The 27406-nt window shown below is 52.3% G+C and overlaps 1 protein-coding gene and 1 non-coding gene across 3 annotated transcripts in view; both read left to right on the plus strand.

Annotated features, from left to right (window-relative positions):
• Positions 1–27406, plus strand: part of SF3B3 (splicing factor 3b subunit 3) — a 36773-nt gene that overhangs the window by 982 nt on the left and 8385 nt on the right. For both annotated transcript variants that reach the window (XM_053270981.1, XM_053270980.1), the window contains exons 2-16: positions 1410–1515; positions 2233–2559; positions 5091–5263; positions 5747–5888; positions 8433–8545; positions 10754–10891; positions 10990–11093; positions 12329–12494; positions 12809–12904; positions 14922–14994; positions 23960–24111; positions 24427–24582; positions 25239–25394; positions 25873–26016; positions 26566–26688. In XM_053270981.1, coding sequence (XP_053126956.1) covers positions 1446–1515; positions 2233–2559; positions 5091–5263; positions 5747–5888; positions 8433–8545; positions 10754–10891; positions 10990–11093; positions 12329–12494; positions 12809–12904; positions 14922–14994; positions 23960–24111; positions 24427–24582; positions 25239–25394; positions 25873–26016; positions 26566–26688 — 2133 coding nt within the window. In that variant the 5' untranslated portion in view covers positions 1410–1445. The remainder of the gene's footprint in view (positions 1–1409; positions 1516–2232; positions 2560–5090; positions 5264–5746; positions 5889–8432; positions 8546–10753; positions 10892–10989; positions 11094–12328; positions 12495–12808; positions 12905–14921; positions 14995–23959; positions 24112–24426; positions 24583–25238; positions 25395–25872; positions 26017–26565; positions 26689–27406) is intronic.
• On the plus strand, positions 3264–3346 carry LOC128334640 (small nucleolar RNA SNORD111). The gene has a single exon (XR_008311351.1). It is a non-coding gene; the product is annotated as a small nucleolar RNA SNORD111 (small nucleolar RNA).

The following is a 27406-nucleotide window of genomic DNA, read 5'->3' on the forward strand; positions in this document are numbered from 1 at the left end:
TGTTGACTCTGCCCTGGCTGCAGAAGCCACCTTCCTTAGTGAGCGGGCAGTACTAGTCGCCTGAATGGGTCTGGTTGCCCTCCTCCGAAGAGCTGCACACATCAGCATCCTGGGATGGGGCCCTGTTGGTTTCTTCAGCAAGTGTGGGCAGCTGTTGCGACTTGCGCTACACTTGGGTTCACGCAGCATGTGAGAAAGCGCGAAGCTGCCCTTCTCTGAGAGCGTGGGCGTGGTCTTCGTCAAGGCTTTCAGCGGCCTGGAAGTTCCCTCCCCTTCGGCTGACGTTTCAGGCCCTCTGAAAGTGACCACAGTCTCCACTTGTTCAGCAACCCTAACCCTAACCCTGCCCTGAAGAGCTCATTTTCTGTTCTGCCCCTTGCAAGCTTCTTTGGATCTCATTTGGCGTGAATGCCGAGTTCAGAAGGGTGATCGGTTTGTGCTGGGTTGGTTTGTTTCTGGGCTCAGCAGCGCCCACCATAGTTCTTTGGGCTCCGCTTTGCCACACAACCTCTGCTAACTTGGCAAAGAGGCACCTTTTCACATGGTACAGGGGGAGAGGAACTGGCCCTGTCTCCCCCCTCCCCAGCACAGCAGCCCTCCAGTGACTGTTGCTGGTGTCCATCATGTTTCTTTTTAGATTGTGAGCCCTTTGGGGACACGGAGCCATTTTATCTTATTTATTATTTCTCTGTGTAAACCGCCCTGAGCCATTTTTGGAAGGGCGGTATAGAAATTGAACATATACGTAAATAAACAAAGAGCAATGTGGGTCTTGAATTTCTCTAGAAGTCATTTGGAATCTCACTTCAAATCAGGGAAGCTGCTTGTTGCGCTTCTTTGTGTGGGCTTTGCTTATATATCATAAAAGTGTAAGTGTCTCCTGAGGAGATTGTAAGCTGGTACGTCCTTCAAAAGACCTAGAAGACAACTATTTTCAGGGTGTGATCCTTCCTAGTTTTACCTGGGGGTGGGGACTCCTTCACAAGACAGCTTCATTGTGGAAAATTGAGGAGCAAAAATTACTTTGTTATGTGATCTTGGACTCCTACTAACTGAACCAAAGGCACCTTTTCAAAGTGGTGATTCTCTTTCTTGAGCAGGGGGAGAGCAACTGGCCGTCTCCAACCCCAGCACAGCATCTCTCCAGTGGTGGCTGTTGGTGTCTGTCTTATGTTTCTTTTTTAGACTGAGCCCTTTGGGGGACAGGCAGCCATTTAATTCATTAATTAGTTTTCTTTGGGAACCTTGGTTGAAGAGCGGTCGGTCTATCAATACTCGTCTTATTGGACTCATCCTTCAGCAGTGGGCCAAGTGTTGCATTTTCAGCAAACTAGCAAGCATTAGTCTTAAGTTGGCGAGGCAGTTAAGTGCAAAGTAAATGTCTTCCTGATGGATGTTTCTGTTTCTAGCCGGCGGACTGAGGCGAAGTGATCTCTGTCATCACCATGTTCCTTTATAACCTCACGCTGCAGCGAGCCACTGGCATCAGCTACGCGATCCATGGCAACTTTTCGGGTAAATTCTGTGTGGACTTTTGGCTCGTGCAAGATCAAATCGTAGCCCTAGGATTTGCTCAGGCGGAATGCCTTGAGCACTGGGATTCCTACCATGGTTTGCGCTCGGCTGCAAATCAGAATTCCAAGCCGGGGCTTGGCACAGCATTCACTTTCTCTACATTGCATGTCCCTTTCGGGGGCAGAAGTGCTCCAGTTTGGTGGAGAGGAAAGCCTCTCCGGATGGAAGGCAAAGGGTACACTTAGGGTAGCGGGGGGTGGGTGGGACGAGTAGTATTACATAGACACACGGCACACTTTGCTCTGGGAAGAAGTCAGGTACCTGCTTCACTGACCCTCCCAGCCTTCTAACGGGGATTCCCAGATGTTGTTGACCACAACTCCCAGCATCCCCAGCTACAGTAGCCTTTGTTTGGGCATTATGGGAGTTGTAGTCAACGACATCTGGGAATCCCTGTTGGAGGGAACTGTGCTCCCAGCCCTGACTCGGTGTTTGTCAGTCTGATTTCTGGCCCACCCAATCCTGCCTCATGGTCAGTCCTCACTGCTTGTGAGTTCTGTGTGCTGTTAAACACACACGCCAGCCCCAAAGCACGGAAACCCGTCAGGAAGCCCTTTTGAACTTGCGTGGGCAGCAGAGGGGGCCCTGCCGCCCCCACAGCTGCTTTCTCCAGGCAGTCCTCTCCCCCTCTGGCTGCTCATCGGTTTCTCTCTTTAGGTACCAAACAGCAAGAAATTGTGGTTTCCCGAGGGAAGATCTTGGAGCTGCTCCGCCCCGATCCAAACACCGGGAAGGTCCACACCTTGCTGACGGTGGAAGTCTTTGGGATCATCCGCTCCCTCATGGCCTTCCGGCTGACTGGGGGGACCAAAGACTACATTGTGGTGGGCAGCGACTCCGGGCGCATTGTCATCCTGGAGTACCAGCCCTCCAAAAACCTCTTTGAGAAGATTCACCAGGAGACCTTTGGCAAGAGCGGCTGCCGCAGGATCGTCCCTGGGCAGTACCTGGCTGTGGATCCGAAGGGGCGAGCGGTCATGATCAGTAAGTTGCCCTGGGAGCGCGGGAGTGGCGGCAGGCTTCCCACTTCCAGGGGCACCGGTGGGCTGCTCTTGCTAGCCCTGGGGGCAGGCGGGGCTTAGGCGCGCTGTGGAGAGAGAAGGTATCTCTCAATAACGTGTCTGGACGGCTGTCGGCCACCTCAGGGGAGCAGCAGCAGCAGGAGGGAGGGCATGCCCTCCGTCCGCTCTTGCCCGCGGGCTTCCCAGCAGCGCCTGGTGGGCCGCTGTGGGGAGCAGGGGGCTGGGCTTGGGTAGGCCTTCTTGGGCCTGTCCCAGGGGGCTGTTTTTATGTCAGTGCCTCAACCAAAAGGACTTCTCCTGAAGGCTGAAGCAGCGTTCTGCTCCGCTTGCGCATGGGAGCCAAGCAGTAGTGACTTGCCTAAGGCTATCTAGGGAGCGTGTGGCTGATGTGACGTTTGACCTCGAGACCTCCCTGCTCCATTTGCTGACGGGCATTGTGACTCCATGCGAAGGAGAACTTTGAAGGAGCCCTGTTGTAACTCGGAATGCTTCCTCAGTACCGCTGAGGAGGTGGTGGATACTCTTGTGGGCATGTACATCAGTGATGGCACAAACGGAGCTGGAGGGGTGTGGGTGTGGGTGGCTAATGCATAAGCCATGTGTTTTGAGAGTGCCAGTTAGCAGAAAGGCACTGAGGTCTCTGCATTGGGTGCAGCCTCTTTCCTTCTGCCTGAAATGATGATTAGGAATTCATGTCTCTTCTCTGAAATAAGCCATGAAGACACTTGAATCCGTTTCTGATCAGGTTCTCATTATAACTAAAAATGTATTTTCTGTGTTTGAGCATTTGCCCAAAGTTAAAATAATTCTCCGCTGAAGTGTCAGTCATGGGAGCCAGTATGAATCTTGGTATTGAAAGCTGCTGGAAAACCCCCGTCTTTTGAGCATGGGCTTGTAATTAGCGGAAAAAGCTAATCTGTAGGTAGCCCCCATAATGCCGCCTTCACGCAGGGCTGCACAGCGGTACGTCTCCAGAGCGTTGCGTCTGTGGCTGCTCTTTCTCCATCTGTGTGCAGAATGAGTTTTGTGCTGGGCAGCAGTATCAAGGCAGTGGGTACACACTGTGCATTTGGAATGGGGCCTTCCTGCTTCATCCTGAGCAGGATCTAAAATTAACTGCGTGAACATCAACACATTTGTGAGCGCACACATGTGCATAGAGGAAACACTGCTCCACCTGCTCCAAGTTGCAGGGCCAATCCTGAAAAGGCTTATGAAGGCTGCCTGGGAGAGAGGGGCACCCTCCAGATTTTGCCCTGCCTTGCTTGTTCTCTGGTGCGGTTGATTTCTCTCTTCTTGTCTTCCCACCCCAATTATTGGCCTTTCCTCTGTGGATTAGTGGAGTCAGTGGGAAAGGCATGTGGAACTTGGCCAGGCAGCCCATTGTTCGCTGGGGCACCGCTATTCAGAGTTCACTGCTCCTCCAGCATGGCTGCTTGTGCCCTGCACACACACACACCCCATTTCCTCTGAGGGCGACCGGGAGGCCCTCCTTCCGGCCTAGCCCCCTGAGGCTACTGTGCCTTGTCCACAGTTATTTCTCAATACTATCCAATCCGAGTGGGCTGCCCTCGTCAGTGGGCAATTCTGCCTGAAGATGGGGATGACGTGTTGAAGAACCAGGATAGCAAGAAGTATGAGGTGCCTTTTTATAGATCTCATGTAGCAACAGTGCTGAACCATACAGGCTTCCGTAGCACATTTCATATTCGCATGGGCCTCTGTCCTATGGGTGAAAGAGCCCTTCCCCTGGTTCCACAGGGGTTCTCTAAACTTAGGCAAGACCTGAATAAATTGGGCACAGCCGCTGCCTTCATGGCTGGTTCTTCCCTGGATGCTACCCAGTTGTCAGCCAGGGCCCTGGTTTCTGACGTTACTATTTGCTGCATGCTGTGGCTTAAGAAGTGGAAGGTGGACCAGAAGTCCCACCTTAATTTGGCCAATTCATCCTTCAAGGGTGGCAAGGTTTTCAGCAAAGTCCTAGACCCAGTTCTGGCAGAAACAAAAGGATAAAAAAGAAGGCCATGCCATCCTCCTCTTCCTCGAAGGAGGACCATAAAAAGAGCAGACTTCCCTCCTCTCAGTTTAGGGGTTCGAGGTTGCCTTTTCGCCAAGCCCAGCATGACCCACCTGCCTGGTCCAAGCCTTGAGCCTCCTTAGTTTTCTTCCTTTGTTCTGTTTCTTGTTGGCATTGTTCAGTTTGTCATGGGCCTGGAGGTTGAGGGAGGTTGCCCCTCCCACGTGGCCCTTGCAAGACTTTTCAGGATTGACCCCGTCTCGGAGCGGGTGGGAGGAGCAACCCAGCCTTGAATACACTCCTGGCCACTGAGGAGAATGACCATTCAGGCAAGTGCCAACGATTGGTTCTCCCTCTTGTCGTGTGCAGCAGGGGAGGCTCTGGGCAGCTGTCTCTGCCGTGCTTTCTGGTAAGGCTTTTTTGGTGCAGGCACCTTCCACTTCTGGTATTCATGGTGACTTCTCCTTTGCCTGCAGGTGCCATCGAGAAACAGAAGCTAGTATACATTCTGAACAGAGATGCTGCAGCCCGACTCACCATTTCTTCCCCGTTAGAAGCCCACAAGGCCAACACCTTGGTTTACCATGTGGTCGGAGTAGATGTGGGGTTTGAAAACCCCATGTTTGCTTGCCTAGAAATGGATTATGAGGTATGGAGGAGCCAGTGGAGTCCCTCTAGCTGTCTCTCTCATTTGGGAGAACTTGTTTTGACATACATTTCATGGTTCAAGATGTTGATGACCCTTTCAAGTACGATGAACACAAACCAGGGTTTGGCCTTACCTCTGAATCCAGCCCCTGTGTGACTGGAGTCTGGTAGAAGTCCAGAATCTCTAGTCTCAGCCAAGAGGGGCATGGACTGATATGGAGTGGAGGTAAGGCGGGTGCATCTTCCAGTGCTTGTGGGGGGCAGTTGCTGCTTTCAGGAGGTGAGCAGGCAACATGGCTATTCTGCCTTGGAATGGCAAGGAGTCCACCGTGGGGTTTGTAGAAAGCACCAAATCCATGCACCTTCCAGGACTTTGGCTGTCTTTTGCACTGCTAATAAACCCTTTCAGGAGACTTGATGAATGTAATGTCTTTTTGCACACTAAGTAAAGCGTAAAACTCCTTATGTATCTGGTGTTCTCCAGGAAGCTGACAATGATCCCACGGGAGAAGCGGTAGCCAACACTCAGCAAACGTTGACATTTTACGAGCTGGACCTGGGCTTGAACCACGTGGTCAGGAAATACAGCGAGCCCTTGGAGGAGCACGGCAACTTTCTCATCACAGGTACGGCTGTTTCCCGTCTGTGGAGGAGGAGGGCATCGTGCTCGGGACCGAGAGGATTGCGAGGGATGATGGCATGCCTCTTGCTCTCCCCCCCTCCCAAATTCAATTTTTATTAATTTTAACAGTCATTCATTGCAAATACACACAAATAGGTGGACTTCCCGCACACATCTCTTCATGAATCATCAGCTATAAAATTTACCCTTGCTATAATAATAATTCAAAACATAAATTCAAACCCTTACAAACATAGCTAATCTACCCAACCTGCAGTTTTTTGCTAAATTTCAAACCCTGCTGTAAAGTCCATAGTAGGAAAGTAATTCTTTAGATACAACAAGAATGGTTTCCAGTCTTCTTTAAAACATTCCAAGTTTTGGTCTCTTATTAGTGCTGTAAGTTTTGCCATCTCCGCATATTCCAAAATTTTTATCAGCCAGTCTTCTTTTGAAGGCAGTTCATTACTCTTCCATTTCTGTGCATATATAATTCTGGCCGCCGTAGAAGCATACATAAAAAATGTTAAATTAGTTGTAGAGATTACACCTTGTGTTATTCCCAGCAGGAAGGATTCTGGCTTCTTAGGAAATGTCATTTTAAATATTTTCTTTAATTCATTATAAATCATATCCCAATAGGCTTTAGCCTTCCCACAGGTCCACCACATATGAAAAAAGGTGCCTTCAGAATGTCCACACTTCCAACATTTGTTTGAAACATTTTTATACATTAATGCCAATTTTTTTGGTGTCAGATACCATCTATACATCATTTTATAATAGTTTTCTTTTATAGCATAACATGCAGTGAATTTTAAATCATTTTTCCATAACTTTTCCCAGGCTGCCATTTCTATATTACGCCCCACATCTTGAGCCCACTTTATCATAGTCGTTTTAACCACTTCCTCTCTTGTCTCCTCCAGAAGCAACAGTTTATACATTTTAGAAACTAATTTTTCATCATTTTGACGTAATTCCTTCTCAAAATTTGAAGTCTGATCCTCAAATCCAACTTTAAAGTCTTTCTTATATATCTCATTTAACTGATGATACTGAAACCAATCTCTAACCAAATCTTGTATTTCAGTTAAACTTTTTAACTTACAATCCTTTTCCTGAAAATGTAACAAATCCCTATAGGTACCCCAACACATTTGCATATTTACTTCTTTACGTGATAAGGCTTCAATCGGAGATATCCACAACGGAGTTTTAGGTTCAAACCAATTTTTGTATTTTAACCACACCCTCATTAAACTCATTCTCACATAGTGGTTCAAAAAGTCTTTATGTATTTTACTTTTTTCATACCACAGATACGCATGCCATCCAAACCTTCTGTAAAATCCTTCCAAATCAAGAATTCTAGGGTTTCTTAATGTTATCCATTCTTTTAACCATGTCAAACAAACAGCATCAAAATATAACCTTAAGTCTGGCAAGGTAAGACCACCTCTTTCCTTTACATCTGTTAAATTCTTAAAATTAATTCTTGGTCTTTTCCCCTGCCAAACAAACTTAGTTATGTCCTTCTGCCATTGCTTAAAACAAGTTAGAGTGTTAATTATGGGAATAGTCTGAAAGAGAAACAACATTTTAGGCAAGACATTCATTTTCACCACTGAAATTCTTCCCATTAAAATAGACAAATTCATTTTAGACCATCTTTGTAGATCAATTTTCACTGAATTCCATATTTTAACATAGTTGTTTATGAACAACAAGGAGTTGTTATTTGATAACCAGACCCCCAGATATTTAACTTTCTTCTCCACTTTCAACTCACTTATTTCAGAGAATCTGTCTGAAATCCAGCCAGCTGACCAGATTGTTGTATTTTATCCAAGAGTCTTTCAATCTTGTCCATTGGATTCTCTAAAAACAGCACAACATCATCTGCAAAGGCTCTCAACTTGTAATCCTGTTTCCCAACTTTGGGACCATGTAATTTATCATCTTCTCTGATAGTTCTATAAAGCATTTCTAGAACCAATATGAAAAGCAATGGGGAAAGTGGACATCCTTGTCTAGTCCCTTTTTGTATTACACAGTTGTCTGATAGCTCCCCATTTACAATAATCTTAGCATATTGGTCTGAATAAATTGTCTTAATTGCCCTAATAAAATTGTTGCCAGCAGTCATTACCTCTAATAATCTCCACATAAATTGCCACGAAATATTGTCAAAAGCTTTCTCTGCATCCAAAAAAATCATCGCCATCTGTTTATCATTATGTTTTTCATAGTACTCCAATACATTCAAGACTGTTCTGACATTGTCTCTCAGTTGTCTCTGGCAAAAATCCAGCTTGATCTTCATGAATAAAATGCCTTAATATAACCTTCATTCAAGGCAAATCAAATGCTCTAAATCATCTCTCCCTGCCCCTTGAATACTGACCCTTGTTAAGCCTAAAAAAGAAGGCAGAGACATTATTGACTCTCAAGCAGCAATTCAGCTTAAAACAGTTCTGTGGGGATGTGCAGCTGTTTTTAGTCAATTTTTATGACAGTGACTAGGATGTTCTTTGTTGTTCTTTAGTTCCTGGAGGCTCCGATGGTCCCAGTGGGGTGCTAATCTGTTCTGAAAACTACATCACCTACAAAAACTTTGGCGACCAACCAGATATTCGATGTCCCATTCCCAGGAGAAGGGTGAGAACCTTGTGGCTTTTGCCATCCTGGAAGAATGTCTCTGTAAACATTCTTCTATCATGAGTTGCTTTCTTAAGCATTGAGCAGAATAAACTTTTAGCAATCTGAGTTTATCACAAAAATGTATCTGGAGCATCCATGTACTGGCATCTGAGGAAGTTGATAAGGGAGTCCTTAAAGATGGGAAGACTCCTCCTCGTTCAGCGAAGCAGAAAGAGGAGTGGCTGTAGCAGCTGGATGTGATGAGTTGAGAATCTTCCTCCGAAACATATCCTGGAAATGGCACCTCCTCCTCCTGCTCAAGCTCTCGCAAGCTGTTGGCAGTGAAGCCTTGCTGAGTCGTAAGTGCTTCAGGACCTAGGTGTGCTGGGCCGGTAGCTCAATGGAAGAGCATCTGCATGCTGGCATAGAGCATTTCCAAACGAGAGGGTCTGTGCACTTAGTTTTATCCAAGGTGACTGCAGGCTTTGTCGACACTCGAGCCTTTCCTACTGCTACTTGTGCGGTTTCCAGTGGAGACACCTTGGCCTTCTGCATTAAGAAACACTGGTTTAGTGCGCCCTCTGTCCACCATAGTCTCACCCCCCTTTTCCTCTCTGCCCACTGTGGCTGCCCACAGGCAGTGTTGTGTGGGCAGCTTGGGCAGAGAGTGTTATTAAGCAAGAACGTTCTTCTTGTTTTCACTTGCTTTTACTGTTGTCTTCCCTGTGTCACTCACATCCTCGCTTCTCCCAAGTCCTTTAAAAAAGAAAATAAAACCTTTCCAGAAAGAGAGGGAACAGGATGGCGCACAGGGCTCCCTCATTTGGCTAGGTTTATTCTCACCCCCTTTGAGTAGGGCTGTAGCAAGCTGGGTGGCTGTTCCTCTCCACCCCCGACATGAAGTTTCTCCCCCCCGGTGCTGCTGCTTTTCCTCCAGCACGTCCCTCTCCCCTTGTGGAGGCTCTGGCCACCCTCCTCCCCGCCTAATCTTCCTGGCTGGCTGGGAGAACAGCGCGGAGCTCCTCCACCCAGTCTCTCCAAGGTGAAGCACTTGCTTCCTGCTGGCAGGATGCTGCCTCTTTCTCCAAGCCTCCTGCCGGCAGAGCGCAAGTGCCTCACGGCCTGGAGAGGGCGAGGAGGCTGTCATGTGGGCGTGAGGAGGTGAGTTGTGACCAAAGAAGGCAGAAGAGGGGCTGCAGGCGGGAAGAAAATGCCAAAGCGCCTCCCCCTCGCCAGCCAGAGAAGGTAATGGCCCACCTATGTCTCCCATGGAAACTCACTAACAGTATCTGCATGCTGCAAGCCATTTCTGTCTTGAAAGGCTCGTGCAGAAGGTTCCAAGTTCCCTCCCTGGTAGCATCTCCAGACAGGGCTGGGAGAGACTCCTGCTAGCATCCTTGGAGAAGCTGCTGCCAGTCAGTGTTGACAGTGCTAAGCTAGATGGACCAAGGGTCCGACTCAGTAGAAGGCAGCTTCCTAGGCGATTGTCTCTGTGGAGAGGGTTTACAGTCCACGTTGGACAGGCAAGACAGGGTTGAGTGAGCCATGTTGGAAAGGGCCGAGGGCGCGACCACTGTTGGGTTATGGTGAACTAGGGATGATGAGGCTAGTGGGGCTCCTGGAAGTCCTTGCTTAGAACGGGGTCTTGCCTTGGAGAAGAAAGAAGGAAATGCTGGACAGAGGTGGAGATCAGCAGCCCAGAAGGCACAGAAATGAGCAAGACAGCTGAGAGAGAGGACTTGGAAGGAAGAGGACCAGAGAGGCCTCAACCTGCCATGGAGTGTGGAGAGCTCCAGGGAGGAGAGAGGAGACACTTGTGGTGGGAGCCAGAGGCATTTTCTGGGGCAAAGGAGGCCCGTGCCTGGCAGGGAAAGCCACTGGAGGGCTGTCCGGAGGAGCGGGCCGGCTTTGGAGCAGTCAGAAAGGAAGAGGTGCCCGGATGTGCTCCCTGCCTGGATGGGGGAGAAGAAGGGGGAAGGCCAAGAAGTACCCCTGAGAGAGTGACAGTAGCTCCAGATGGGCGGACCGATGAGCTCAGCCCTCGAAGAACATTGGAGGCTTCCGTGCAGGGTTGGATGCTGCCAGGAGGGAGGGGTGAGGAGGCCGGGAAGGGAAGTGCCAGAGAGACAGTGGCCAGTGGGCGGCTGTGAGCGCTGGCTGGCTGGCTGGCTGGTGCCATTGGCCACTTCTGCCTTGGAGGCTCTGACTTGCTCTTCCTTGTGACAGAACGACTTGGACGACCCTGAAAGGGGCATGATCTTTGTCTGCTCCGCGACGCACAAGACCAAGTCCATGTTCTTCTTCTTGGCTCAGACAGAGCAGGGGGACATCTTCAAAATCACCTTGGAGACTGAGGACGACATGGTGAGTCTCTGCTCGCAGGTGAGGGGGAGAGAAGCTGGATGGGGCGCGGGAGCCCCTCCCTTCTCGCTCACACAGGAACTCCTCTGTGGTGCTTTCAGGTCACAGAGATTCGGCTCAAGTACTTTGACACAGTTCCTGTCGCTGCTGCCATGTGTGTGCTGAAAACCGGATTCCTCTTTGTGGCATCTGAGTTTGGAAACCAGTAAGTCAGAGCTCCCGTTTCCTTCTCAGCGTTCTTGTGTCCAGTGCCACTGTGGCCATACTGCCAAGTTCCTGTGATGGTTACAAACCGGAGGGTATTGCGCGCGCACACACACACCCGGGCATCCTGCTATAGGTTTGGGTTGGCTGGCAGGCTGGCTCCGGGATCTCGTACATTTCAGGCAGGCGTGTACAGTCCAGGGCTTTCAGAGGCTTCTTGCTGCTGGGGTGTCTCGTTGAGCCTGAGCCAAATTTCGGTTCTCTGTGTTGCTTAACTGTTTTGATATCATAGGGACATAGGAAGCGGCCAAATATACCGAGCCAGGCCCCGGGTCCATCTAGCTCTAGAGTTGTCTACCCAGACTGGCAGCGGCTCCTCCAAGGTTGCAGGCAGGAGTCTCTCTTGGAGATGCTGCTGCCAGGGAGGGAACCGGGAACCTGGATGCTCCTCCCAGAGCGGCTCCGTTATCCCCTGAGTGGGGGAATCTCTTCCAGGGCTCACGCATGTAGCCTCCCATTCAGATGCAACCCGGTCAGACCCTGCTTAGCTCAGGGGACGAGTCAGGCTGGCTCCCGCCTGACCGGCTCCCCTCCCTATATCCCAGGAGTCGTTCAGTCAGGGAGGCCCCAGTGCTTCTGCCAGATGTTGGCTGAGTACTCCAAAGGCAAGGCCCTGGCAGGAGGGCATTGAGGCTGGGCTTTGGCGCTGGAGGTCACCAAGGGAACCTGGTTCCTGGATGCAGAAGTGGCAGTTCCAGGTTCGGCAGGTGGAGGAGCAGGAGCGGGCTCCGTGGGTGCACCGCCGTTTCTGGCTGGCCTTGGGAGCCAGTTCTTTGGTTCTCTGACTAGCCAGCGCAGTCATTCAGCTCAGGCATGATACTGCAACAATATTACCATTTCATCAAACTGAGTGAAATTATGTATAAATAACTTAGCTTTAGCCTAGTCTATTAAACTTATGTTGTTGTTTTTACCTACTAATCCATGATCTCATGGTTTGACTGTCTCTCTTGATTGCTAAGACTGATCTCCCCCCCCAAATATTATTTATATAATTTTATTACGATCTCAGTTATTACGACATTTAAATTTTTGATTGCAAATCTCAGGGTATATGGACAGCATGGATTTTGGCCAGGAAGGTGCTTAATTTTAGTTCCTTGCCCAAGATATGTTCTTACAAAGGTGAAGAAAGTCAGGCCAGGTGCTGCTAGCATCCCCCTCTCCTCCTTGCAGTTACCTGTACCAAATAGCTCACCTGGGAGACGATGACGAGGAGCCCGAGTTCTCCTCTGCGATGCCCCTGGAGGAAGGGGACACTTTCTTCTTCCAGCCGCGGCCTCTGAAGAACCTGGTGCTGGTGGATGAGCTGGACAGCCTGTCTCCTATCTTGTGCTGCCAGGTAGGTTGCCTTTTGCAGTCCCTCGATGCCCTCTTTGCACTTGCACTGGCAGGCAGCTGCCTTCTTGAGGCTGTGCAGTCGGTGACCAGCTGGGCCTTGGGAATCCTTGCAGAGTTGGCCCCAGTTCGCCAGGCTCCACCTCGAGATCAGAAGCAGAAAGCAGGCTCCGTTTCGCTGTCACATGGGGGGCGCTATGTGAGAGAAGGGCTGGTCAGAGTCCCAAGCACGTCCCAGTCCAGTGGGCTGTGAGAAGTGCCCTCCGTGGAACAGCTTCCCCCGCTTAACTTCTCATTGCTCTCCCTCTTTGCGTGCAGATAGCGGATCTCGCTAACGAAGATACCCCCCAGCTCTATGTGGCCTGTGGAAGGGGGCCTCGGTCATCTCTGCGGGTCCTCAGGCACGGGCTTGAGGTGAGAACCCTGCTTGCTGGAGGAGCGGGAGAACAACGTCTCTGGCTCTCTTTTTCTGGCTTCTGGGGGACGGGGCAGCATCCAGAATCACCTGGTTGATTGAGTCTCACTACGGATAGCGTCAGGAAGCGGGTGGGACTGGAAGCCCCGTCAGCTCTGCACTGGGGTATTTAAAGACAAGGCGGCTGCTGAGGAGGAGCTGCTGCCTCTGAGTCGGGGAGCCGGGAGTTCCCGAGGAGAGAGAACTGGCTGGATGCAGCAAGCCCGGAGGAGGAGGACGCCTCGGGGGACAAACTCACCTCCTCCCTTGGCTGTTCCTGAGGCTGACCCTTTTTGGGGTGCTTACCCAGTCATTCTGGAGGCCAAGAGGGGCTAGGAGCCCACCCTGACTGCTGGGAGCCTGACACCCTTGAGCCCAGCCGCCGCGGCCCTGTGAGTGAACTAGAAGCACGGTGGCGGCAGCGGGCAGGGAGAGGAGCCTGCACCCGTCCACACCAATGAATTCTCCTCCCAACAGATGTGTTTTCCTTGAAATCCAAAGAAAGATCGCTGTTGGTTCCACGGTCCCCATTTGCGCTTGCTTCAGCTCTGGGGAAGATCAGCCAGGCAAATGGCCAAGCAGCGCCCTCTGCTGGCACTTGGCGCGCCACAAGTTCACCCAGCAAATATTCATCATCAATTTTATTACAGCCATTGGCCAGCAGGAATAGAAATAACAAACATATCCAATACAACAACACTAAAACACGATAAAACAAAATACAGTCATTCATAAAAAATTAGTTTAAAAAGCATCAACCCCAGCAAATATTTTAAAAAAACAAACCACCATGGAAGTGTGAGTTTTGGGGAAAGCCCAGTTATCAGCAATGGCACCTCTACACATCACAGCTGGTATGTTGGAGCATACCAGCTCTGAAAACCTGGGCTAAGGGGCGGGCTACAGGATCAGGTTAGCCGCTCCAGAACCACCGGGCTCGGCTGCGAGCCCGGTGGTTCTGGCGATCACAAAAATTGGGCTAGGATTTTCCCAGCCCGATTTTTATGATCGTAAGAAAAGCCCCGCTGTCAAGCTCATGTGTGTGTGGACCTCTGTTTGCAACAAAAACCATATTAATTGCATGCGCAGTTCAAATATATCATTGCTATGAAAGAGAAGTTTTTTTAAACATGGGGCTAGGGTCACGCAATCACAAGGATCCTGGTTTAAAAAATTAATCAGGATCAGTGAGCCCAACGGAGCTGATGGTGTGAACCCAGAGTGGTTTGACTAGGGTTGCCTTGAAAATCTGGGTTCAAACAATCTGCTCTGCTAATCCTGTTTAACTTTTTGTCCAGAATCCTTGTGATTGTGTGAACCCAACCTGATAGGGGTGTGAACAAAACTGGAGGTTTGTTTTTAAGCCACAGAAAATAGAGGATTTTTTACCGGACATAATTTGGGCTAAGCCAGAATGCGCAGCCCTGTGTGAACTGGTCCCTGATAGCCCACTGCGACTTTGGGGTAAATTCGGCTAAAATGTGAACTCGCACCCTCCATTCTGGAGGAGATGTGAACTAAAAGCCCTGTGTGTCAAAGTCCCTGCTGCCTGAGCCTGCCACCCGCGTGAACCCTCCTCTCTGCAGCAACTGGGCATGGCCTGGCTGGTTTTATTTGAGGACCTTCTGGTGGTCGTCTTGGACCCAGAGGAGGTGCTAGCAATGCACCCTCTTTCTGTGGACTGGGCAATCCCTCCAAGTGGCTTTAAGCACTAGTAGAGCATCAGCTTTGCATGTCAGTGGGCCCAAAATCAACCCCAGCCATCTCCTCTTGACGGTCTGGCAGGGCAGGCAGAGTAGAGGAGGCTGTGCTAGATGGTCAGACCCCCTGTGAGGCCTCTCCGTGTGCAGTGGCCCTCAGGAATGGGGGCTGGCTTCTGCTCTGCTCCCTGTGCAGTATTAATCTCTAGCTTGCTCTGTTTGGTGAAGAAAACACCAAATGGGTATACAGTGGCCTTTCCCTCCAAAATCTTACTAGGTATCTGAAATGGCCGTCTCGGAGCTGCCTGGTAACCCCAACGCTGTCTGGACAGTGAGGAGACATGTTGAAGGTAGGAGCTTTCTTCCCTGGCACAGACACAGTAGTAAATGGCACAAGCCAGGTAGATCCGCTGTCTGGATTCTGCATTAGGGTCCAGAATCTTACTGCTCATCTCAAAACCTTCTGGTTTGAGACTTTCCAGGGCCTAGAGACTGCAGCTTGCATGAGGGTTTTGGAAATGCGGTGGCAAAAGTCCTGCCTGTTTTGGAAGAAGCATGCATGAAAACAACCAAGTGAGCTGCCACATTGGCGACCGTTTTTGAGAGGCGCAAACCGCCCGCTCTGTCTGAGCGATGCTCCTGGCATGCCTGGCCTTTCTCGCCACCTGTGAGCCTCTCCTTCCAGCTGCTCTGTTTTGAGAGCCAGCAGGGCTGCCTAGACTGCTGGCCCTGCTCTGGAGGCCTGGCAGTGGTGAGGTGTCGCTTGCTGGGGGCCCCCCCGACCTTCAGCCACAGCCCTCTCCAGCCTCTCTTGTCCTTCTGCACTGTGGGAATATAACTGCCATGCGGGGTGCTTTGCATGGTGCATCCAACACTCCCTCCCTGAACCCGCTGCAAGGGCAGTGCTACTGGGTGCCGCTGAGATTGCGCCTGGAGTGAACAGGGGAATTGGTGTGTAGGCTGTGGCTGGTCGCAGGTGCTGTAACTGGTTCTCACAGCAACTCCATAGACACTTAGCTGGGCCTGCTGGTACTGCAACTTCTGCCTAACCTTCTTGTTGTTGTTGTTGTTGTTGTTATGGGAAGTATAATGTTTCCTGAAGGAAAGATGTGAGAAGTAACTGCACCCTCTCCTGCCTTATAGCAGCTGAAGACTCTCGCTAATGGGGCATGTGGCTTGTTCCGCTTGCAAACAGTCTTCCTCGAAGGGGTCAGCTTGTGTGCCTTTCAGGCAGGATCTGTTGCTCTCAGCTGTCTAGGGTCCCCCATCTCCCCGCCCTCCCACCCCCCCACCCCGATGTGTAGACAAGGGACATTCTTAGCTTTTCAGGCCTTAGTCTGGAATCGGTCTTTCCTGACGTGGAAGGAATCCTTGTGATCCATTATTCATTTATTGTATTTATTACACTTGCATACCATCACTCAGTGAATCTTGCGACAGTTTACAACAAAACAGTATAAGTAGCAAAAATAATTAAACACTTCAGCTAAAAGCCTTATCTAAAAATTCTCCTTTTCCAGCTTCCTTAGAGGCTGCCAAAGAGGTTGAGCCTTGCAACTCAGCAGGGAGCGCATTCCAAGGGTGGTGGTCTGATAACGTGGGGGGACATGGGAGTGTTCTCCCAGGCAGGAGAAGCAGACCTTGTGTTGCAAGTAGAGTGGTCGGTGTATTCTAAATGTGTGAACCTCAACCTTCTTGTGCGATGGAGCAGAATTGGCCAGAGTTCCTCTGGAACTCTTTACAGTCTCAGTTCTGCATCACGTATATTATTTTGAGCTTGTGATAAGCTCTGTATTTGTATCACCAGTGATTTGCTTGGAGACAGGGAGGGGGTTGCCAATTTTCAGGGTGTTTTGATTCAGTGGCACAGAACTGACGTGGTCAGGATGCTTATATTGCTGTAAGGTGGTCGTTGTGTCTGTGCTCTTGAAGTTCTTCACTCTCCTGTGTCCCATGTGGATGGAACTCCTTCAAGGCAAATACTAACTCTGGCTGGTATGTGGTCCGTGATCCTGCCAATACCAAGCCTTCTTTTTTCTTCCACAGGTGGCTGGTGGTGGAGGTGCTGATCCCCTCCCACAGGTGTGTACCCAGGGCTAGGGGCTCTTGTGCTGGGTCGCAGGTTAACCAGAGAAAAGGGAGGCGGCCCTTTCAGGCTCTTGGTGGTGCATCTGTTGCAGACCAGTCCTGCAAAGCCTTCTCTCCTCGAAGCCATTGGGATGCCCTGCCTTCAGTGGCTGGAGTCCTTCCCTGAGCTCTTGAGAGGAGAATGGCTTCCGCCCTCCTTCTGCCCTAGGCCTGCCTGCCTGACTTCAGAGGGTCTGCTGCTGCTGCTGCTGCAGGGTCAGAGCTAGCTTCATATGCCTCTGACTTCTTGCTGGATCTTTGCGAGGGAGTATATTGACTCTGTCGACAGAGGACCCTCCCATGGAAGACCTCAGGCTGATGTGAGGTCTCCCGCCATATCTGAATTGGGGTGGGTATTGGGTTTCTTTTAAGCTGCTTTGAGTATTGAAGTCCTCTTCTCTGGAAGAGGCAGCCTCCCGCTCCTGGCCAGGCCCAGCCCTGCATCATCGGCGCACTCGAGCAACTGCTGGCCCCAAGGTCACTTGCGGGGGGGGGTCCTTGGGGTCCACAGCTTGTCCTTCTAGGAGCAGGACTGGTGTCTGGATTGCTGGCCAGCCAGTTGGAGTCTAGGACCAGGCATCCTGGTGCCCTTTCAGGAGGGAGTAGTTGGCCTTCTGCTTTGGCAGTCTCTTGTTCTTCCTCTTGGGTAGGATAAGCTGACTGACTCTCATTGCTTGGAACCTGTCAGACCCCACCGCTTAGCCCCCAGTTAGCGTCGACAGTTGTGCGGGCTCTGCAAGGTGGACCTCCACTTGCCCCACCTCAGCCGCTGCCTCCAGCCCAGCGAGGAAGGGCTTGCGGGGGGGGGGGGGCACGGGCAGGGTGTGTTGCCCAGCTGGGCTTCTCCAGAGCTGCTTCCCTCCCCACCACTTCTCGGTGGTCTCTGTCCAGTTCCTGCCTTTCCTTTTCCTGGTGTCCTGTGCTTCAGGTCATGATTTCCACCCCTTGTCCTGAAGTGTCTGGCAAATGAGTTAAGTGGACTCTTGCCTTATTTTTGCCCTTCAGTAGCCAGCCAGCCAGTGGTTGACTTTAAATTAAAGTTAATTTAACTCTTCCAAATAAATTTGTCAGAAGGCCTGCCTTGCATTCTAGTAAGTGCTCTGATTATTAGAGTTAACAAGCTAGTTAATACTCCCATTGTACAGTAAAAAAGGATCTTTAAATCTGGAGGTTGTATTTGTGAATCGAATCTCAGTCCTTGTTAACCTTCGGATTCATGTTCAAGTCTTGATTGAATTGGGCTTAAAACCATTTCCCAAATAATAATTAATCTGTTGCTTCCTTAAATTATTTTTGAATTATTATTTAAAAGACTTATGCTGGTTGCTGTCAAGTTTCTGGGCAAAATACAAGGTCTTTGTTATAACCTATAAAGCCCTAAATTTCTTGGGCCCTGGGTCTTTAAGAGAACGCCTTCTTCGCTATGAGTCCCACCGCCCACTGAGATCAGCTGGAGAGGTTTGTCTGCAGTTGCCACCGGCTCGTCTGGTGGCTACTCGGAGACGGGCCTTCTCCTCCATTGCTGCCCTGAGGCTTTGGAATACGCTCCCTGCTGAAATAAGAGCCTCCCCATCTCTGACAACTTTTAAAAAGGCAGTCAAGACACGTTTGTTGTTTCCCGGGCTTTTAATTAGATACTGTTTTAATAGTTGATGATTTTTAATAGTTTTAACGTTTTGAATTTTAAATTGTTGTAATGTTTTAATCTTTTTATTCATTGTTTTTATTGTATTGTTGTAAACTGCCCAGACACTTGCGTTTGGGGTGATATACAAATATGTCAGGTAAATAAATAAAGGAGGAAGTGGTGGGTCAGAATGAGTGTGGCTAAAGAAGATGGATGGCACCATGGAGTGGACAGTCCTGGCACGCTTGCCAACCCCCCCCCCCCGCTGCCTCTGGCTGCTGCCCAATGGATCCGGCCCCTGGGGAGGCGGCTTTGCCATCGTGCACCCCTCTTTCCCAGCTCTCTAAATGCCTCCCTGCACCGTGCTGGGGCCTGGGCTGAGTAGAGCAGGGCTGGGGGCTGCCAGATGTTGGTTTGAAATATTTATATCCCCCCACCCGCCCCAGTACACAACTGCACATTAATAAAATAGGTACAACAAGCCGACCCCGCACAGAGCATCTGTTCGCTCTTTGGGGCCGGCTACCCCCCTCTCTCTCTCTCTCCACCCCCCCCCCCCCGTCTCCAGCGGGGCCGAGTGTGGCGGCCGCCACCACCAGCGGCCTGGCCGGGCCTGCCAGCCGCCGCCTCGCATCTGCCCAGCCAGTTAATTCTCCTGGGTGCGCCTTAGCCAATCAGGCGCGTCTGCAGCCCAGCCAATCAGCTGGGCTGCCGGGACGCACATTCCAAAGGCACACCCAGGAGAATTAGAGAGAGAGAGAGAGAGAGAGAGAGATGTATGTTAAGGGAAATGTGCCGTGTAAGTTGAGGCAACACTGCCCTGCTGCAGAAACTATCCCTTATAACACCAACACCTTCCTCTACGCTTACATGCCCAAAGCAGGGGTGGGCAGGACCGAAAGGCTGCTGTACCCTAACCCTTTTGAATATTTTCTATCGCATAGAATCAAGCTCTTGTGTTCCGGAAGCCCCACCACAACGTTCGAAGAGGCATCCTACCAAATAAGGCTGCCCCATCTCACTATGGGACTTGTTCCCGAGTAAACACATATAGAAGATCGGGATTTGCAGTATAATCCTCCTCCTGGGGAGCCACTCAGTCTCATTCTCTGGGAAGTCAGTCTCTTCCCAGTTTCGTGCTGGGAAGTCAGTCTCATTCTCTTCAGTGGGGCTTACTTCCCGGTAAGCGTGCATAGGATTGTAGCCTGTCTTAGAAATGCTTCCTCGTCATTCTGATCATGAGAGTACTACTAGTCGGAGGGCTCAAGGGCAGGGTGCCTCTGAGTACCAGTTGCAGGGGAGTAACTGCAGGAGAGAGGGCATGCCCTCACCTCCTGTCTGTGGCTTCCAGCGGCATCTGGTGGGCCACTGTGCGAAACAGGATGCTGGACTAGAGGGGCCTCCTTGGGCCTGATCCAGCAGGGCTGTTCTTATGTACTTTGGAACCTGCAACTGCGCTTCTTTATGGAGTCATGATTGCCTAATGCTCGAGGACCGTGAACATGCTTCATTCATTATGTTTATTGCGCACGGCGACTTCTTCAAACGCTCTCGGCCGCGCATAGCACCAGTGGCTCCCTCCCCCGCCGTGTGCACACACCCCTGAGCCTGTGGATGAGGGTTAAGGGAGTTGCTGGCAGGGAAGTTGGAAGAAGGTCGCTGCTTGGGCTCTCCAGCCGTATCGTGACGGAACAAAGCGACTCGCCTACTCCCGGCCAGCGCACCGCCTCTGCCTCCTGCTCCCGCATCCCACTAAGCTATCGGCTGGCCCATTTGCCCGGCTCGCCCCGCCCCTCCCCCCGAACATCAGCGCCCCCCTATTTTGGAGCCAAACATAGCTTGTCCCGACCCGGGTCAGTTTTTCCCGTATGTTGAGAGCTCTGTCTCTCATTCCCCGCAGCCCTGCCTCCTTTTCGCTTCTGAAAAGCTTCCTCCTCGCTTGCTCCTTCCTCTCTCCACCTTCAGAACCCTCCCACAAGGGCAGTCAGGGCCGGCCAGCCGTCAAGCTCTCCTTCCCTGCGCCTACGTCCTGTTTGTCTCGCTCGGCAACAAAGGATTGTTCTGCGCTCGTCCCCTCCCCTCAGGAGCGCAGAGGGAGGAGGGAGCTCGAGCTCTTCCGCCGGAGGGAAGAACGTGGGCAGTGCGGCCGCCGCCACCAGCGGGCCAAGTGCGGCGGCGGCCGCCGCCAGCGGCCTGACCAGGCCCGCCAGCCGCCGCCGCCGCCTCGCATCTGCCCAGCCAGTCAGTTCTCCTGGGTGCGCCTTAGCCAATCAGGCGCCCCCGCAGCCCAGCCAATCAGCTGGGCTGCCGGGACGCACGTTCGAAAGGCACACCCAGGAGAATTATATATATAGATATGGGGAATGGGTAATAAAGTTAAGCTAGTTAAAAAAGACCGGGCTAAAACCACATTTAAAGTTACATATTTTTTAAGGTTTCAATTAAACATTACTAATAAAAAGCTAAAAACTGAGGACTCTAAAAACTGAAAAACAAAAACTAAAGAACCTACCAGATAAACTGTAAGAAATCCTCTTTAAAAAGGTGTTTTAATGTTTTTTAAAAACACTGAGGGAGGAAGCATGGCAGAGCTCTTCAGGGAGGGTGTTCCAAAGCTGAGGGGCCACAACCAAAAAGGCCCTGTCTCTAGTCCCTGCTAGCTGGAACTCTGTTAGTGATGGCACTATGAGCAGGGCCTGAATTGCCAAGTGGAGGGCCCTGGCAGCTTCATATGGGCGAATGTGGTCCGACAGGTACCCCAGCCCCAAGCCGTAGAGGGCTTTAAAGGTCAAGACCAGCACCTTGATTCTAGCCTGGAAGCCGACTGGTAACCAATGAAGCTGCCACAGGATGGGTGTGGCACTCATGAAGTGACTTGCACCCATGAGCATCCTTGCAGCAGCATTCTGGACCAGCTGAAGCTTCTGAGCCACCTTTATTTATCACATTTCTATGCTGCATGATATGTACATCTCTAGGCAGTGCCCATCTTCAAGGGCAGCCCCACATAGAGTGCATTGCAGTAGTCTAATCTGAATGTTACTAAAGCATGAGTGACTAAGGTCATGTTGCTGAACTACAACTCCCATCATCCCCAGCTACAATAAATTGTAGCTGGGGCTGATTGGAGTTGTAGTTCAGCAACATCTGGTGGAGAGCTGGTCTTGTGGCAGCAGGCATGACTTGTCCTCTTAGGAGGGTCTGCCCTGGTTGCATATGAAAGGGAGACTAGAAGTGTGAGCTCTGTAAGATATTCCCCTGAGTGGATGAGGCCGCTCTGGGAAGAGAACCTGCCTGCTTGCATGCAGAAGATTCCAAGTTCCCTCTCTGGCAGCATCTCCCAGACAGGGCTGAGAGAGATTCCTGCCTGCAACCTTGGAGAAGCTGCTGCCAGTCTGTGAAGACAGTACTGAACTAGATGGACCTAGGGCCTGACTCCGTATATGGCAGCTGCCTATGTTCCTCCAGGTTGGGAACCATTGGCGTAGAGCATGTGGTGCTGCAGATATGTTCCTGTGGGAATCAAGTGGTTGTGAATCTCAAGAGTGCTTTGAACTGGAACGTGGATGGGAATTGGGCTGGGGCTGTGGGTTCTGCTGGAGGCCTGAAGAGGGAGGGAGGGAGGTGAGGCAAGGACTTCCATGCCTAGGGGGAGGGCTCTCGACCCCAGCAGGGCACCGCCTGTGCTTGGGACTGGCTGCCTTCTGCTTCCGAGGTCGAACTTGAGCTCATGGGGCGCCTCCTTGAACTCGTGGCCGACTCTCTTCATGCTCCCCTCGTGTGCTGCTCTTCCAAGCAGGGAAGCAAACCCAGTGGCGGCAGGGTTGGCCGTGAGCTGATGTGGGCCTCTGCCAGAGTTCCAGCTGTAAGTGGTCTCTCTTCCCCATTGGGAGTAGGACAGCCGCCAAGTGAATAGAAATGTGCTGCGTCTCAGATCCCGATGGGGCGCAGGCTCGGTCGAAGAGAATCCATGCGCCGTGGTGGCCGCCACTCCCTCCCAGTAGGGAAGTGTGTACCGTCTTCAGTTGATGCCTGCAGGCTTCCCTCTAGTTCTGCAGAGGTCCTGTGCGTTGACATGGGCCTCCTTTGCTTGGTAGTCTGGTGGCCCCCTGTGCTTGTTGCTCTTGGGTTCGGGGGGGGGGGAGGAAGAGGAGGGCCCTGGCTATTAGCCCAAAGCTCTTGGCTTTAACCCCGAAACGCTGGCGTTTCAAGTTCTGCTGCAGTGTGGGGATTCTCTTTCTTCTAGATGGTGATGAGAGAACTGGTGGGTTTTCTGAGCGGTTCGCCCCCCAGGAGGAGCCCTGTAAATGCCTGGCGGTGCTGGTCCTTGGATGCCACTGCGCCAGTTGAGTGGTATTCGGCATTGTTTGCCAGGAAGAAGATGGCAGCATGGTGTCTGTGCCGCTGTGTCTGGGCTTCCATTGGTCACCTGCTCCTCTCCTGCTGTGCTCTCTGTCCAACTGCGTAGGCAGAAAGCAACGGTGGCCTGCCCACCTGAGCCGCTCTCAGCCCCAGGCCAGACCCACTCGCCCCCTGCAGGCAGCAGATGCAGCCCAGGGCAGGTAGGAGGGCAGAGGCGTCTTCCAGCCCCGGCTCCTCCATTGCCACTGGGTGAGGCGGCTCTGACGGAACAGCCTGCTCTTGGGTGGTCTATATTTTCTAATTTAATAATTGTAAACCACCTTGGGTCTTCCCTGAGTGGAAAGGGGGTACAAGTCCCTTAACCAAAATCATTTTGTGGTGTTCATAATATTAATGTGCAGCATCTGTTTTGGTCTACACTAGATTTTTATTCCACAGGAACTGTGTGTGAGAGTGCAGGTGTGCGCCCCCCCCCCCACGTGCCCATCTGGCCTCCATTGTGGAGCCAAAAGCAGAAGAGTCAAGAACTCTCTCGCCCCAGTTGTATCGCCCCAGTTGATACGAGGTAGCAGGCCTGATGGGATATTGTGCCCATTCTGAGAATGAGTTTCTGAAGGTGGCCAGCTGCCTGCTGTGATGGTTCTTGTGCCATGACCCTCTTCCTGATGGAGAGCCTGGTCTAGTTTATCTAACGGTAGTGGCAACATGACCTCGTGTGTGACGTGAAGGAGGATTTCAGAATTCGCCTCTGGCCCATGGGTTGTCTGATGGCTTGAGGACAGACCCTTCTAGTTCCCACTGCTCCCAAATGCAAGGGCAGGATTCATCCTGTGGGGGCCAGTGTTCTGCACAGACACCACAAGCCACACACCAGTTTGGGGGTGTGGGCAGGAGCAGGGGGGGCTATAATGGTTGCTGGCTGCTCCTCCCCCCCCCCATCTTATGGCAGAAGTGCCTTAGAGTTGGCCACCGTGCTTCACCTGCTCCTTGATTTTCTGCGTGTGGTTGGGCAGAAAGGCAACTGCGCATGTTTTCTGGAACCAGAGTGTCTGGTTGTCATGAATGCCTGCAGGTTGGTGCTGGTGGGAAGAGGTCTCTGCTGAAGCCTTGCTCAAGAGCGTCTGTTGGCCACACTTGCATTGCAGCCTGTTTGCCTGAGCTTCTAACACTGGTGGTGTTCTTCTTTCTTTGACAACTAGATGAGTTTGATGCCTACATCATTGTGTCCTTCGTCAACGCCACCCTGGTGCTCTCTATTGGAGAAACGGTAGAGGAAGTGACGGACTCTGGGTTTCTGGGTACCACGCCCACTCTGTCCTGCTCACTGTTGGGTGATGATGCTTTGGTGCAGGTAAGGAGGTCTCCGATTGCTTTGTGTTCTCCCTGCTGTCTCCTTCTGGGGGCCAAGCTGGTGTTTTATTCTGTCTGTCACATCAAACACTTTCGCTTTGACCACCTTGCGGGGCCGATGAATGTTTGCACCATGGAAGAGAGTTTGTTCTGGCTTTTTCCTCTCAGGGTAGACTAGTTATATTAAACAAACAAACAAAAAGTGGGGTTGCTTCTGGAAAGGCTCACTTAATGACACACTGAATGGCAAAGACCTGGGCTGCCATGATGTCCTCACACACCACTTTTTTATTTCTCTCTCTCGCTCTCCCTTCAGGTTTATCCCGATGGCATCCGGCACATCCGAGCAGATAAGAGAGTGAATGAGTGGAAAACACCAGGGAAGAAAACCATTGTCAAGTGTGCTGTGAACCAGAGGCAGGTGGTGATCGCCCTGACGGGAGGAGAACTGGTCTACTTCGAGATGGACCCAGTATGTGAGCAGTCTGGCCCTGGAGGGGGAGGCGGTCTGGGGTCTGCCAGCTGGAGTTGCCCCCCTGACGTGTCGTTGCGGAAGGCTTAGTGGGACTGCAGGACGCCCTTTGGATTCCAAGGAGGAATTGGGCTGCCGTGGGCTCCCCTGCAAGGCCATGTTGATGGGAGTGGGAAGCCTCCTCCTCCTCCTCCTCTTCCACCCTGGCCCAACCCAAGTGCCACAAGAACAGGGGGCCACCAGACTACAAAGCCCAGTGGTCCTCCTTGCCGTGGGGCTTGCCCAGTGGGGCTTTTGCATGCAGTGTGCCTTTGGGTCTGTGTGAGGGCTTGGCAGTTGCTGAGCGCAGAGTAGAGTTGGGCATGCATGTGACTCTGGTCCCCTGCTGAAGTCGGGTCTTCCCGAAGAAAGCCCGTGCCAGAATGGACAGCTTGGCCCGGAAGGGGGACACGGGTTGTGAGTTCTCAGGGCCTGGCTGCCCTGCTGGAATGAAGAGCCTGGGTGGGAAACCTCCTGGGGTCCCTGCAGCCGGTGGCTTGAGCTCCTCGGCAGAAGAAAGGCAGGCCAGGAATGGAATCCCATGAAGCGGCCCCCTGGCACAGCTCTTCCGTGGATGTAATGCATGGCCCTCCGCTTGTGTCTCCTCCCCGCACCAGTCTGGGCAGCTGAACGAATACACGGAGAGGAAGGAGATGTCGGCCGACGTCGTGTGCATGAGCCTGGCCAACGTTCCCCCTGGAGAGCAGCGCTCCCGTTTCCTGGCCGTGGGGCTGGTGGACAACACCGTCCGCATCATTTCGCTCGACCCCTCCGTGAGTGGCCCCCCGAGAGTTGCTTGGCTGGGTTGTGAGAGTACAGCCACCCCCTCGGGCTTGGTCCAGCAGGGGCATGTACCCCCTACTTTCCCCAGGGGGAGCAAGTGCAGGGATGCACTCTCTCCAGGTCTCGGCCCCTTGGGAAGAGCGTGTGTGTGTGTGTGTGTGTGTGTGTGATGCACTCCAGTGCCGAGCAGAGTGTGCTGGAAGCAGGCAGACTCCTGAAGTGGGCCTCAGCCAGGACTTGCTGGGCGATGGGCCAGGAGGCAACGCCTGCCTTGCTGCTGCCTTCGCCCGGGATGAGCACAGGCTTCCCAAGAGCCTGCTGCTACGAGGCTGTGCGACTTCAGGTGGTAGGGTGGACAGTCGCATGTGGGAACGCTCCACAACGTACAGAATCCAGGGTGTGCAGTGGGCTCTTTCCGGGCACCTGACTCATGGGTCTCCCCTTCTTCTTCTTCCTCCTCCTCTCCAGGACTGCCTCCAGCCGCTGAGCATGCAGGCTCTTCCTGCCCAGCCGGAGTCCTTGTGCATTGTGGAAATGGGCGGCGCTGAGAAGCAGGACGAGCTGGGAGAGCGGGGCTCCGTCGGCTTCTTGTACTTGAACATTGGCCTGCAGGTGAGGAGTCCCTTCCAGGCCCCAGAAGCCTTTAGGGAGTCCCCTTCCACACACGGACACCCCAGTCAGCCTCTGGACGTACAGCCGTCTTCTCTGCTCCCCTGAATTCCTGGGGAAGGGAGGCTGCGCAAACCCCTCTCACGTAGCAGACAGAGATTGTGATCCTGCACACATTAACGTGGAAGGAACTCCATAGGGCAGGCTCCTGGGTAAATGCACAGGATTGTCCCGCAAAGCAGCCTCTGCTCCCCCAGCTGGAGGGCCTGCTGGCGCCCCCCCACTCCCCAGCCACTGTGAGGGGGAAGAGCCTCCCTCCGGCAGCTCAGGGGTCCTTGCGGAGAGGAAGTGGGAGTGCAAGCCTGGGCTTGGCTCCAGGCCCCACAAAACATCTCTAGGACGACCGGAGGGCTGGGCCTCCTTCATACGCCGACTTAACTTGCGAATGCCAGAGGTGAGCTGGGACGTAGGCCGTGAGCGTCGAGGCCCAGGAGCTGAAGAAGCAACGGCGCCAGTGACGAGGGGGCTTGGGCTGTTCTCTCCTCGCTCTAGAACGGTGTGCTTCTGCGGACGGTCCTTGACCCGGTCACCGGAGACCTCTCGGATACAAGGACCAGGTATCTTGGCTCGCGCCCGGTGAAGCTCTTCCGCGTCCGGATGCAGGGCCAAGAAGCGGTACGTCGGCAGGGGGCTGGGAGGGGTGTGGGGCTGGCGTGTGCCATGCGTGGGGGAATTGGGGGCAGGGAGGAGGGAGCGAGAGCCCCATCAGGGCACAGGGCCGGAAGAGGTGGAAGAGCGCACATCGCTCTCTGTGCATCTGGAGCTTCTCCCTCAGTGGAGGAGGAGGAGGAGGAGGGCCGCCTCAGCCTGGCGGGGTCTCCCATTCTCGGTTGCTGCTGTCGAGGCATCTCATTGGGTTATCCTCGTCACGTGCTCCTGGGCAGGACAATGTAGATTTCTACACTAGAACGGTCCTATATAGCCGGACGGGGATAACCCCGCCCCAGTTCTTATAGTCCTGCGTTGCTCCTGGCAGGCGGTCTTCGTCGTCGTCCTAACAGGCTTGTGAATTGTCTCTTGTTGTGTTAGTTTGTGGTACCCCTCGCCTTTTTCTCCTCGTTTTCCCTCGCGTTTCCTCTTATTGTGCTTTAAAAAAAAAAGATTTTCGTCGTTAGTGTGTCCCCGTTTGTATCCCCCCCCCACAAGCCCCCTGTCCTTGCCCTCTGTGTATGGAGCAAGCAGGAAGGGACTCTAGTAAACTTAGAAGAAAACTAAACGTTCTTGTGCCGGCGGGGCGCGTTACCACGGGCTTCCCAAGGCATTCTAGGCTACCCGGCGACCCTCCTCCGATCGTTGTAGCCCACGCAGCCTGGCCCCCAAAGAGCAGGGCCTG

The sequence above is a fragment of the Hemicordylus capensis genome, chromosome 9, assembly GCF_027244095.1.
Source record: "Hemicordylus capensis ecotype Gifberg chromosome 9, rHemCap1.1.pri, whole genome shotgun sequence".
Classification (NCBI taxonomy): domain Eukaryota; kingdom Metazoa; phylum Chordata; class Lepidosauria; order Squamata; family Cordylidae; genus Hemicordylus; species Hemicordylus capensis.